The sequence below is a fragment of the Neolamprologus multifasciatus genome, chromosome 9, assembly GCF_963576455.1.
Source record: "Neolamprologus multifasciatus chromosome 9, fNeoMul1.2, whole genome shotgun sequence".
Lineage (NCBI taxonomy): Eukaryota > Metazoa > Chordata > Actinopteri > Cichliformes > Cichlidae > Neolamprologus > Neolamprologus multifasciatus.
Window position 1 is genome coordinate 22,323,122 of NC_140447.1, and position 13,380 is coordinate 22,336,501.

At 42.8% G+C, this 13,380-nt stretch overlaps 2 protein-coding genes across 2 annotated transcripts; one reads left to right on the forward strand and one right to left on the reverse strand.

Moving 5' to 3' along the window:
- Positions 1-19: 19 nt before the first annotated feature.
- Positions 20-6,710, reverse strand: chpf2 (chondroitin polymerizing factor 2). Its single transcript, XM_085172210.1, has 5 exons — positions 6,595-6,710; positions 5,164-6,476; positions 3,134-3,698; positions 2,864-3,046; positions 20-1,366 (listed from the first exon to the last, which is right to left on the reverse strand). Exons 2-5 carry the CDS (start codon positions 5,433-5,435, stop codon positions 92-94), a joined length of 2,295 nt encoding a protein of 764 aa, XP_085028336.1. The 5' UTR covers positions 5,436-6,476; positions 6,595-6,710; the 3' UTR covers positions 20-91.
- Positions 6,711-6,757: 47 nt separating this feature from the next.
- On the forward strand, positions 6,758-12,955 carry abcf2b (ATP-binding cassette, sub-family F (GCN20), member 2b). The gene is made up of 15 exons (XM_085172211.1): positions 6,758-6,873; positions 7,671-7,818; positions 7,924-8,136; positions 8,735-8,917; positions 9,010-9,181; positions 10,130-10,225; positions 10,307-10,409; positions 10,606-10,701; positions 10,845-10,964; positions 11,368-11,457; positions 11,540-11,650; positions 11,730-11,792; positions 11,911-12,039; positions 12,119-12,322; positions 12,402-12,955. The coding sequence occupies exons 2-15, from the start codon at positions 7,683-7,685 to the stop codon at positions 12,519-12,521; spliced, it is 1,836 nt and encodes a 611-aa protein (XP_085028337.1). The 5' UTR covers positions 6,758-6,873; positions 7,671-7,682; the 3' UTR covers positions 12,522-12,955.
- Positions 12,956-13,380: the final 425 nt, after the last annotated feature.

Here is a 13,380-nt window from a genome sequence, read left to right on the forward strand (position 1 = left end):
GCAAGAAGTACCACGTTCAAAAAAAAAAGAAAAAAGAAAGAAAGGAAACAAAAATCACATTCAGTGTCCTTCAGTCCAAGCTCTATGTGCTCTATGTGCTGTTGGCCTGCTCTTGCTCAAACAGAGCCATGGCTAGATGCGAGCGTGACCCCAGACCCTCCAGGTTGCTGAGAACACAGCGGTGGTAGATGTCCTCGCTGAAGCGGGGATTGCACGTCCGCCGCACGTATTTCTGAATCAGCGCTGGCTCTACTGCTCTGAACACATGCAGGCCCGAATAACGGACAAAGATGTCGTACACGTCCATGCTTTCCAGGAGCTCCTCGTTATCCAGGATGTCGGCAGCCATCTTCGTCCGTGCGGTCATGTAGTCGGCGTTGTAAAAGCAGGCCTCGTCGAAGACGTGCCGGTCGAAGTGGCCGTCTCGCAGTGACTCCGAAGCAGCGGAGGAGGAGGCAGCAGAGGGCTGCTGGTCACGGTAGAGGACGGCTGGGTTGTACTCCTGGAAGTGGATGGGGAAGAAGACTTGCCAATTGCTGATGGAATTCATTCTGCAGCGGTTCAGGAAGTCAGCGTTGACCTCTGTCCAAACGCTGGCCAGGAAAAATAGTGTGTCCACCGGGTGCTTCTTGGAGATGATGTCCATTAGCTTGACCTGCGAGGGCACCTCGGTCTTCACACTGATCCAGGGGATCTTCACGTCTCCGTAGCGTTTCTCCACTTCCCCAATCATAGCTTTGACGCCAGCAAACACGTCAGTCTGACTGACTCTCTGCGCATCGAAAGGATCGTAGATGAACAAGAACGTGAGTAAAACATTGTCATGGGTGTCCAGAGTGTTCATCACGTACATGTCCAGGAAGTTCCCAACAAAGTCCTGATCCTGGGCGGTGACAGGCAGGATGACCTGCACCCGTGTCGCTTCTGTCACATAAGGCATGGGAATAATCTCAACTGAACTTAGAGGTCGCAGCAGGTTGACTCGTTTGGCAATGACCTGGCTGTGGCCTTTCTGGGTGTAGGCCTCTAGCGCGAGGTCCAGTATATACTCCATACCACGTGTGGGATCAAAGCGACGGTACCCATTGAGCAGACGCCTCTTGCGGAACCGTAGCTGTGGCTGGTAGCGCTCGTTGAGACGCTCGACCGCAATCTCTAGGATTGCATTAACGTCGGCGCGGTTGACACCTCTCAACTCACATTTGGGGGAGCCATCGACGCAGGAGTAAATGTGCTCTTCTGTAAAGTACTCCCAGTTTATGACCTCAAAACGCGTCCTGGGTTTGAAGGGAGGGTTGATTCCTATCGGCCACGTCACTCCAGCCTTGCCCTCTGGTGTCAGGTCACTCAGGTTACTGATCTGCATCTGATGAGTGCACACAAAAATTTGAAATGCATCAGAGGTGTCTAGCAATATGTCACCTACAGCCAAAATGCACGAGATAAGAGCTTCAAAATTCTCAAAATATAAATGAAACATTCTTCCTTTATTAGCAGAGCATACAGGAAAAGAATTCACAGCAACCCAACTATCGCTAAAGATAATAAACATAACTGACAGGTGACACAGATCATGTAAATGTTAATTAAAAGTGTGCTTCATGACATAACCTGATATGTTTAACATCCTCAGTGACAGGCTGTTAAACCCATAGGGGAACGCTGTATTGTTGTGATAAAACCTGCTTCCTATAAAGTTGTTGTCTTGTGTGAGGAATGTAGGGAGTTAGACTGGATCATTTCTCCAGCAAAAGAGAAAACACGAGTTGACAAGATGAGCAACTAACATCTATTTATGTCCTTTAAAAATGCAGCCTCTTTCCCCCGTGGTTCTTTTATACGACCTGCAGAAAAGAAGATGGTAAGAACATGTTGGGCAAAGTATCTAAGATGGGCAGACGCTTGTCATCAACATCCATCGTGAAATTATTAAATAGCCTTGTCTAAGCCAAGTCTTTTTACGGCCCTTCCCTCACAGTTTTTTCCATCACAGTCGAGCGAAGTTGATTTGGAAAAGGATATCACAGGTCATTTCTTTGATTATCCATCTGATTAAGGAAGAGAAACAGGGAGGAAATGCCAAATTACACAATAACCGAACTGAAAACAGTTTATAGAGTGATCAATCCAAATTTGACATTTTTGGTTTAAATCATTGTCAGTATATACGGACAATGGTGTTGGAGATCTTGTCAAATTATGAACACAAAAAAGTACCATCAGGTTTTGATCCACCATACAGTATCATGTGGAAAATATCTAATTGGCAGCAGTTTTGTTTTTCAGCATGACCATGATTCCAACCACACTGTCAATGAATTAAAAGCATTAAAAGCCATTAGAATTGTACAAACTCTGTTTTTGCCTTATATACTGTATTTCCATGTATGTTTGCATGCTGCAGTATTTCCCACTTTTGTAGTAAACTGTAAGTAAATGAATGGTGGCTTAAAACGTTTGCACAGTACTGTACTGTATCAAGTGTTCCTTGTGCTTTAACCAGTATACACAAAAATTAGCCATAAGAATAAGTTATGTCTAATAAAGTCATGACTTATTTTATAGCTCTGTGGTGCTGTAAGCTATATTTAACCTTAAGTCAAAACAACTCTAATGAACTGTCATTAGCAGCTACTTTAATTACATAAGGTTTCTCAGGCAGATCATACTCGGCACAACACCACATCCCTTCTCTTGGTTTTCTGGCACATAAATATTGTTTCAGTCAGGAGTTACTGACTCAGGTCCTGACAAGGGTGTGGTGAAATAAGAACAAACTGTATACTAAATTTTGACTAAGAAGTGATGAGTCAGGCAGAAAGAAATGTTTATAGAAGCGAAAAACAAAACCTGTATTACAAACCTGCAGCTGCTGGATCTGCAGGTAAGTCCATTCTAGCTCAATGTGGCTGAAGCGTTTGTGCAGTCGATACATGAGATTTGGGTCAGACACAGGATGCACTGTGAAGGCATTTTTAAACTCTGGGCTATCTTCACGCTCTGGGTCTGCATTTTTCCCAAGCTCAAAATAACGGTAGGTCATCTCCTGCGAAAAACATGCACATATAAATATTAATATAGCGGACAATCCTCCTACTGATTAAACTACTTATTTCAAAGTCTGTGTTTTTACCTGGTGCACTTCCACACAACTCATACCCAGGTAGTCGATAATACAGCGGCCCAGCCACTCATCAGGCCTCACGCTGAGGATGTCATTGCGGCAGGTGTCGAGATGGGGCTGCAGACGGGCCAGCAGACTGCGGGACAGCAGGTAGCCATAGCCTCCGTGGCAGTAACGTGCCTTCTCCTCACCACCGATGAACTCCTCTGCCCTGCCCATATAAAGGTCCTGACCTGCGCTGAGGTGGCCCACCAGCTCCGACAGCCGATCCGCCTGCATGTACGTGTCATCCTGGGCTAATAGGAACCAGTCGTATTCCGAGCCATAGTGCTGGTGGAGGTGGCGTACCGTCTCATACATCAGCCACACCGGGCGATCGTCGCCATGGGCAACCACAGTCATCCCGTGAGGCACCTTGGGGCTGCGCAGGCCTGTGAAGAAGAAGGTCCGGTGGAAGTGGTGGGCAACTGTGCGGTTCACCGCTACGGCCAGCGTGTTGAGGGTGGCCCGAGAAGTGAGCACGCCCACCAGGAGTCGCTCTCTGATGCCCAGTTCAGTGTGGATGTATCGTGTTCTGAAGAAAGAGGGCAAAGAGGGAGCAATTACAGCAAACAGCAAGAACACCGATGCATAAAAAGTATCTTCTCATAAGCGTGAACTTGTTTCCATCACAAGATACTAATGTGATGCAGATACTAAGTGGCTATGAAATAAAAGATAATTGGATAGAAATGTTTGTGTAGGTGGTGTCTTTTTGGATTTAAAGAAGGAATTTGATACCAAGTTATTTTATCTGAATTGGCACTATATAATTTTTCTGCAGAAAATGTTAATCTATTTTATGGATGTTATCAAATCTCCTTTATTTTGCGTGGTCTACAGGAGTCCCACACTTCTCCGTACCCAGGCCCCTTTTATTATCACTTTATAGCAATAACCTACCTATTGTACCCCAAAATGTTAATATCCAAATGTATGCAGATGATCCCTGGAAAGCATCCTTGACTCCTTCACTTCTAGGAATGGCTTGGTAAATCATACATTTTATTAAGTAGTAAAAATGAGCATGCATGATGTTTTTAAAAGAACCAGTAAATGAGCTGAAACAACACTATATATAATATATATTTTTGCAATGATGTCAGTGGTATTTTTAAGCCTTTTATGGGCAGTATTTTCTGTGGGGGCATTTACACACAACTATATCTAGAGAACCACTTAAGCTATGTCAGTTAAGTTTTGAGGTCCTGCTACTTTAAGGAGCTTCAAAAGAGTAGCTAAAGTTCCACAGAAAATTCTAAAAGTTTGAATTTGCTTGAAATTCATCATCTCTGTATCTCTGTAAAAAGAACAATTTCAATGATAGTAGGATTAAATTTGTACACAAAATCCCATCTATGAGGTGTACTATTATATCTCCCCCCTCCAAAATTGGCAATGCTGCTAAATAATGACAATAATAATTACAGTGCTTCACAACAGAAAAAAGGAAAAAAGGAAATGAAACATCAAATTGAACGTAAATATCAATAATTAAAGAGGATTGATAGAAATAAAAAGTGTAAGCACAGGAGAGGCCTGCTTTTAGAAATATGTCTGTAAGAAGCATTTATAAGACCACAGTGAGCTGGCTAATCAGATCTCATCTGGGAGATTATTCCAAGGAATGGTTGTACTGACAGAGAAAACCTGATCATCCTTGTGGGATGACTATCAGAGGCAGTAGAAAGAAATAAAAAAGATAAGAAATAAAATTGAAAAAAGAAAATGGATGCAATCTTTTGCATCAGTGGGTTTTCTGAAGGAATTTGTGGCATAATCTGTAATCTACAGGCCACTTATTCTCTGTACCCCCCTCAGTGCAATGAGAGCATTGCAGGGGGGAATTAAATGTAAGACTGTAAAATGGGGAATTAACTAAATGCAAATCCACACTGTGTGGAAAAAGTCTCCAGCTTCTTTCAATTAAAAGTCGAGCAATGCTTCCTGTGATCCTTCTTTAAGCACCTGGAAACAGTGACCATACCTCCCGCACTTACCTGAGGACCTTCTTGTGCGGCTTGTTTGGGTCCTTGTGATAGGGCACTATGCGTGGCTGAAAGTCTGCGTCTCCAGCTCCATCTCTTGAATCTCTGTGGCCCTCTCCCCCACCCAAAAACCGCCTGCCATTGCCCAGTTCATCTCCACAGGAGTCCTCCGTGTCTCCTTGGGTCCAGGACACCATCAAAAGGCTCAGACTGCATCCAAGAGACAGCCCCAGGATAAGGGGTAAAGCAGGCCTGAACAGGGCCAAAAATGAGGAGAGACGCATCCCTGGCCGTTATGAGCTACACTTATTGTGGCTGTGCTGGGAAAAAATTAAAAAAAAAAAATCCCAACAACAAAAAACCAGAGCACTGATAGTGCCAACACTCATGCCATATGTTAACACGTCTTTGATAAATCTGAACCGAAATGAGTAAAGAAAATGACAGAAAACTGGCTTAAAATTAAAGTCTGTTCCAGTCCCTTTCAGCGAGGTAGTGAAGTTTCTACTCAGCCTATAACGAATGATTAAATCTAAACGTTACATGTTACAGTACTTTTAAATGTTTTTTTTGTTTGACAAATGCAAGAAATGTAGTTTTTAATCCAACGTCACAACGGAAGATGACCAAACTGTAAAGCTACCGGAATGAAGCACTTTGTTCATCTGAAAGATGAAATGCATACAGATATTTTCGCATGATTAACAGTCATTGCGAGTCAATATTTTAAAATAACAGAAAAGGAAGAAAAACTCAGAAATGTCGTTGTCATAAAAATTGTGTAACGTTACTCTGGTGGTTTTTTAACCGTTACGTTAATTAGCTTAACTTGTTTGGGATGGCGTTAGCTAGAAGCCAAAGTCAGCTAACTAATGCAGCTAGACGATGAACTAGTAAAGTTAACCGTTTATCTGGTTACCAGTAATAAAAGACAACCCGAAGCGAGAATACTCGGAAGTATGAACTCCACAGTATCGTTTTCCACCAGAGGAAAGCATTAGGGAGCCGAGCTAGCGAGCTAGCGTCGAGTCCGTTGTTTCCGTACACAAACGACGATCCATCTCCACGAATGCTGACTCGAAGGAGATCCCATGTAACACAGCTCATACCGGGGAGGAAAGCCACGAAGCACAGCCGTGCACATTGTCGCCCATCTCCGTCAGTTTCCTGACTTCCTCAAAAAATCCGAGTGCCACACAGACAGCGCTGAAACAGCGTCCCTCTTCAACCTCATCACCGACCGCCGAGTGCTGCCGCAGCATCACCCCCCGACTGAGCAGCTACCGGCAGATCTCTTCTTAGTGAAAGCAGTACTTAAATTCCCCCTAGAAAATCACATTGAACGCACGAATGTGTTAGATACGTATCAACACAACATCTTAGTGATAAGAGGGCAAAAGAAGCCTTACTAGGATGGCAAAACCTCATAAATGCAATATCTACCCATTTGTCAGTGCCAGTTTTCAACTCATAAGCCGTCTCTTTAGTTCTACCTAAGAAATATATACATTTGGCTTATTTAGTAGTTAATTTAAGGTTCAGTTGATGGGTAAAGGGACATTTTTACTGCAGTCCCACGAGAAGAGGAGGGAACTTACATCTTCACCGCCCTCCTTGACCATATATGGTCCGTCTGGCGGTTTGGCGAGCGGCTACATCCACCCGGCGAAAGTGGACACGAGACTGTTGGTGTGCTCAGGAGAACAGCGGTTCATTATTTAGGTAAGAGAGGGGATAACACTGTATGAGAGCTGCCACGGTTGTATGACATGTAAGCTGTTTTATTTTAAGATAAACACAGATGTGGGGGTAAGCTCTAGTTAGCTGATTTGAGAGGTTTTCGAAGCTACTTGGGGCCCTGCGTCAAGTTAGCTTTAGCTGCTCAGGCCTGGCTACCGTTGTTAGCTTAGCTAAGGGGCTAACGCGCTAAATAGCCGGCTTATAAAAACTATTACGATTTACTTTTTATGTTTGACACTCTGGGCTCCTTAGACCATGATATTTATTATGGGTAGTTAACTGTGAAATGACAAAGTGTGACGTGTAGGCTGCTAACAGCTATGCTATCATGCGTTATACCGCAAAAAGCCCAACGTGCGGGCAGGTGGGACTGAAAGGAAACAATATGCGGGCTTGGGGAGGGAACATTATCACCGCTATTACTGTCATTTAGCTGCCCTTAGACATTTTAGGCTTTTATACTCAAAGTTACCCTACTATTTAATGTCATCTGTAAAATGGTGTTATACGGTGAGTTCAATTACCGGCACATTTTTAACATTATGGTAAACGGGCAAGTGTACCGAGGTTGGTCCTGGCGCCTCATTATGTAAGCGATTAGTCATTTTTACCCTTATTTATATTCTGACATTTAACTGGTAGACTAAGACCAATTGGAAAATTGCGAAACCGTTAAACGACCTATGATCACGATTCTCCTGACACACTGCGATTCTATTTTGGTCTTAATTTCTTCTTCATCCATATCATTTCTGTGTTTTTCTTTTCCTATAATGTAGCATTGCACAACCATGCCGTCTGACCTGGCTAAGAAGAAAGCAGCAAAGAAGAAGGAGGCTGCCAAAGCTCGCCAGCGCACCAAGAAAACTGAAGAAGTAAATGGGGAGAGTGAACAAGAGGCCCAGCTTAATGGAGCAGAGAGCAATGGTGAGAAGAAGACTGAGGAAAAGCACTGATTGCTAACTGGATTTGTCAGCCTGTGGTAAATTTTCTAACTTAAGCTCTCTTGTTTTTTTTAAATATATTTGATAGGTGTTGAAAATTTGACAAAGGAGCTGGATGAGTTTGAGCTGCGGAAAACGGAGGCCCGGGCAGTGACGGGTGTTCTTGCCTCCCACCCTAACAGCACTGATGTCCATATAAGCAGCCTGTCGCTCACCTTCCATGGTCAAGAGCTGCTTGCAGACACCAGCCTGGAGCTGAACTCAGGCAGACGCTATGGCCTCATTGGTCTTAATGGCACAGGTAACTAATTTATCCTGGAGCAGTATGTTTCTATTAAGACTTTAAACATACAGACATTAGAAACCAAAAGGAAAAAAAAACAGCTGTTTCAAAACCTAGTATTTCATTTGGCCATCTGGCCCTTTAGGCCAAAGGGAAAAACCTGAATAACTGATGAAATTAAAGGGTTCATATTACAGGAATTATATAAACTTGACATTAGGCTTCAACCAGTGACAGGGAAATGACAACATGAAATGGTTGGATCCCAAATTAAACCTTCCTGAGTTTTAAGGATTTGAGGCGACATTTGTTGTGATTTGGCGCTATATAAATAAAATTGAATTGAATTGAATTGAAGCAAGTACCAATGAGAGAAAGATGCTGCTGACTGACACATCAGATGGTAGGGTGTAAATGCATTAGAAAGTTGAAGCAGAAATCTTGGCAGCTTTATGGCCCACCTGAGGTCCATGGGAGTGGCCAGCAGGGAATCTCTTATCAACACTGGTTCTGCTACACTTCCTTGTGTAGCTTGGATTTGTCAAATGTTCTTATATCACATCCCACAAAACATTGTTCTCTCTATTTATTTATTTTTTTTCCCGTTTTCTGCCAGGAAAATCCATGCTGTTGTCAGCCATTGGACATCGTGAGATTCCCATTCCAGAGCACATAGATATTTACCACTTGACCCGAGAGATGGCTCCCAGCGAAAAGACTGCTCTGCAGTGTGTCATGGAGGTGGATGAACAGAGGATCATGTTGGAGAAGGAGGCAGAAAGACTTGCCCATGAAGACTGTGAGTGTTCAAATAAACTGCAGGAAGTTGAAAAATCTCTCTAATTATGCTTTAGCTGTATTATAAATGCCCTTTTTCTTTTTTGTAAACAGCTGAGTGTGAGAAGCTGATGGAGCTGTATGAGCGTCTGGAGGAGCTGGATGCAGACAAGGCGGAGATGCGAGCCTCTCGGATCCTCCACGGTTTGGGTTTCAGCACTGCGATGCAGCAGAAGAAACTGAAGGACTTCAGTGGAGGGTGGAGGATGCGTGTTGCTCTGGCCAGGTAGACACAGCTCGTATAGTACTGTACCACTGAGTTACGGTCCTCCTCGTCTCTCCAGCTTTTGACTGATCCTGTGTCTCTTGTCCAAATGACAGAAATACGCACACGATAAAAGCAAACTGTAGCATTGTCCTGACTTCACTACCATACAGGAAACTAAAGTGGGCATAAGTTATAATTTCCTCTGTGTAGTCACGATAACCAATACAGGAAGGGGGATGAGGTGATAATGTATCCATTAAGGTAGCAGTATGAACCCTCTGTGATGTGTAACGTGTTGCCCTAATACAAGAAACACAACAGTGGTCTCAGTAGATCTGGTGTGAGTGACACAGACTGGGGACTATCACGTTTCTAGCATCTCCTGTTTGACAATGGAATCATTTGGATGACTAATAGGGTGTTGGCATGATATCCAGAGTGGTATTAAGTCCTAACATTTTAGTCTGTTTTGTGTAAAATATCTCGCCTGTCTCTCGATCTTCATTGTGCCCTGCCTATACAATATTGTGTTATAGTGTGGAGAGGAGATAAACTAGTGTGAAATTGATATTCAAATTCACTATAATATTAAACCAAAACCAACAATCCTATTGTTTTGCTCATTTCATAATAAAGCTGCTTCAAGCACACATTTCATAGAACTTGTGTGTACACTCAGACACAGTTGCTGGAGTTGGATATATGTCCTGGTGTAAATGTCAAAGTACAGAAAGACCAATTAAAGTTATTTTAGATTTATTGGTTAAATATTGCTTTGACCTTTACCACTTGCTCATCTTTGATCCTGAAGATCTTCATCCATCGCACACAAAGCACAGGGCTTTTTGTCATTTTAAAATGTGAAAGCACGAGCATTCAAGACTAGTTCTGAGCTTTAGATTTGAGGAGTTAATCTAAACAAACTATCAGTATTACTTTAAATTCAGCTGTTTGACATCTTTGTAGGGCTTTGTTCATCAAGCCCTTCATGCTGCTGCTGGATGAGCCCACTAACCACTTGGACCTGGACGCTTGCGTGTGGTTGGAGGAGGAGCTTAAGTCGTAAGTTTTCCCTCTGCTTCCTTCATTTAAGTCGGATATGGATTAAGACTCATTTTTGATCAACTTGATGGTTTTTGTCAGGTTTAAGCGAATCCTCGTGCTAATCTCACATTCTCAAGACTTCCTGAACGGTGTGTGTACCAATATCATCCACCTGCATCAGAAGAAACTGAAGTACTACACGGTAAGGGCATGCAGCTGAAGTGACTGCCAGAAAAGAAAACACCCTGAGCATGCTTTGTAGGCTTCCAAGTATCATGAATAGATTGCTATACATGTAATCACATAATGCTGAATAAGGAAACCAGAGGCAGGCTATTACTAAATATATCTGTGTGCCACCCTGTTGGATGACAGTGCAAATCTATTTTCATTATAAGGGTAACTATGACCAGTATGTGAAGACCAGACAGGAACTGGAAGAGAACCAGATGAAGCGCTTTAACTGGGAACAGGACCAGATAGCACACATGAAGGTAAAAAAGGGACATCATGTGGCCACGTGTCACTGCCTGATTGGTACAGAGACTTGGGCATCCTTTTATGAAGCAGTTACTGTTGCGATAGCCACACAGCAACATTTGCACTCAATTATCTTTTTTGCATCCCAATTTTCTAGAACTACATAGCCAGGTTTGGTCATGGCTCTGCAAAACTGGCACGACAAGCACAGAGCAAAGAGAAGACTCTGCAGAAGATGGTTGCATCAGGCTTGACTGAAAGAGTCGTGAATGACAAGGTACAGTAACTGTGGCCTGTTAAATTTTATCTTTTTTTTTTTTTTTAAACTTAATAGTATCAGTTCACAACAATGGTTGTCACAAGCCAGTTTAAACTGTAAAGAGCCTAAAATATCGGGGAGAGAACCCAGTCAATCAGATTATTCTTGGAGCTCCAATTGGTGACAGTGGGAAGGAAGAAGTTCCCTTTAACAGGAAGAGGGTTTCCTGAATCTAATATGAGAGCTGGTTTGACAAGAGGGAATGTTCTGCCTCCTATTCTACAACCTTTGAAACTGTTGCTCAGCTTGCAGCCAGGCAGTTGTTTTTCCAACTTCTGGATCAGTAATGTATGTGTTTTTAGGGACTGTGGTTAGTGGTGAAACCTACCAACTTAGCAGTAACCCTTCCTGTTTCCCACAGACTCTGTCATTTTATTTTCCTCCCTGTGGGAAGATTCCTCCTCCTGTTATCATGGTTCAGAATGTGAGCTTCAAGTACAGTGAGAATACAGTGAGTATAATGCATTTATATTTTTCCCTCCTTTTAAAATATGGATTTATTTGGCACACTTAGTGATTTTTGTTTCCTTTAGCCGTACATCTATAAAGACCTGGAGTTTGGTATTGACTTGGACACACGAGTGGCTCTGGTGGGACCCAATGGAGCTGGGAAATCTACACTTCTGAAGCTGCTTATGGGAGAGGTAAGGCATCTTTATCATCAGCTTAGATCTACTCCCAGTTGATTTCAGAGTGATGAGGTTTATTCTCTTGTCTCTGTAGCTCCTACCTACTGATGGTATGATCCGCAAACATTCTCACGTCAAGATTGGCAGATATCACCAGGTAAAACAAATCTTTTGAACATGCTGCACAGGCTCCATCTGATTCATGGCGTTACACTGGTGGTGGTGGCTGGTACAGTTAAAGATAAACGTGTGGGTTTTTAAAATTTTCTCTATAGCACCTGACTGAGCAGCTTGAGCTGGACTTGTCTCCTTTGGAGTACATGATGAAGTGTTTCCCTGAGATCAAAGAAAAGGAGGAGATGCGGAAGATCATCGGTCGCTATGGTCTAACTGGGAAACAGCAGGTAGGAAGGGGATACTTTCCCAGAACTACCATTAATTTTGTCTCCTCTCTACCATTCTGACATTTGAAACATCTTCCAGGTCAGTCCAATCAGAAATTTGTCAGATGGTCAGAAGTGCAGAGTGTGTTTTGCTTGGCTGGCCTGGCAGAACCCTCATATGCTGTTCCTTGACGAGCCTACTAATCACCTGGATATCGAGACTATTGATGCGTTGGCAGAAGCAATCAACGAGTTTGAGGGTGGTATGATGCTAGTCAGCCACGACTTCAGGCTAATTCAGCAGGTATGGACTGATCACTTAAAAGCAATCAATTAGACCTTGATTAGAAGTGTCGCTGTACTAATGGTCTCCCTTCCTGCAGGTGGCTCAAGAGATCTGGGTCTGTGAGAAGCAGACCATCACAAAGTGGAACAGAGACATCCTGGCATACAAAGAGCATCTGAAATCAAAGATCGAAAAACAGCAGGCACATGACATCTAGAGGAGCTTCATGCTGAGGCACTCCTTTATCTCGCATCACAGATTTGACCTGCGAACTCCTGAAGGGATGAGCAGGAAACGTCCAAGCCAGAACTAAAACGGTCTCTTGTACATGTTGTACTGTATTTCCATCGGTTTGACAGTGCTGCACCGTGCTGAACATGACCCAAACCCCCTCCGCTGTTCTCTGATTGGCTGATTCACCTGAAGCATCTCGGTGCATTTTGGAATGCATTCCATTGTGCTGTCTTCATAGGAAAGTTTTATTTTTCCACGTTCTGTTTATCCCAACATGTATGCAGCAGCTTTTAGGTCATATTTTATATTTAAAAATTGACTTCCTCCTCCCCTCCCCATGTAAAATTACAGTTCTGCCTTATTTAACAATGTAATGCAATAAGTTTGTCTGAATAAATGGAACATTAAAAACAGCAACTTCATTTGAGAAGACTTTATTGTTAATTGTAACGAATACAGTGTTTGTATCCAAAAAAAATCAAAAGCTTTTAAGGAAAATAAACTATTTTACATATCTGTAAACGGGGGGAAAAAAAGCTTGGAAGGGTTAGAAGTTGCTTTGGGTCCTGAGTGAGCCCCATGGCTGCATAGATATGTTATATTACAGCCATTACACTGCACTGAATGAGGCTCACTGATGTAGCAGAAAATGGCTAAACTTTCCCAAAAAAACCCCAAACAAAACATTGGCATAATTGATAATAAGAGGGCTACTTAAAAGAAAGCTGAGGTCAGTGCATCACCAGGATGCAGCTAAAATAACTAGTTTCAGGTGATGAGAGCTAACATCCATGCAGGCTGAGTTATAAAAACCATGACTTCTTCAGTGTTGATTTTACCTT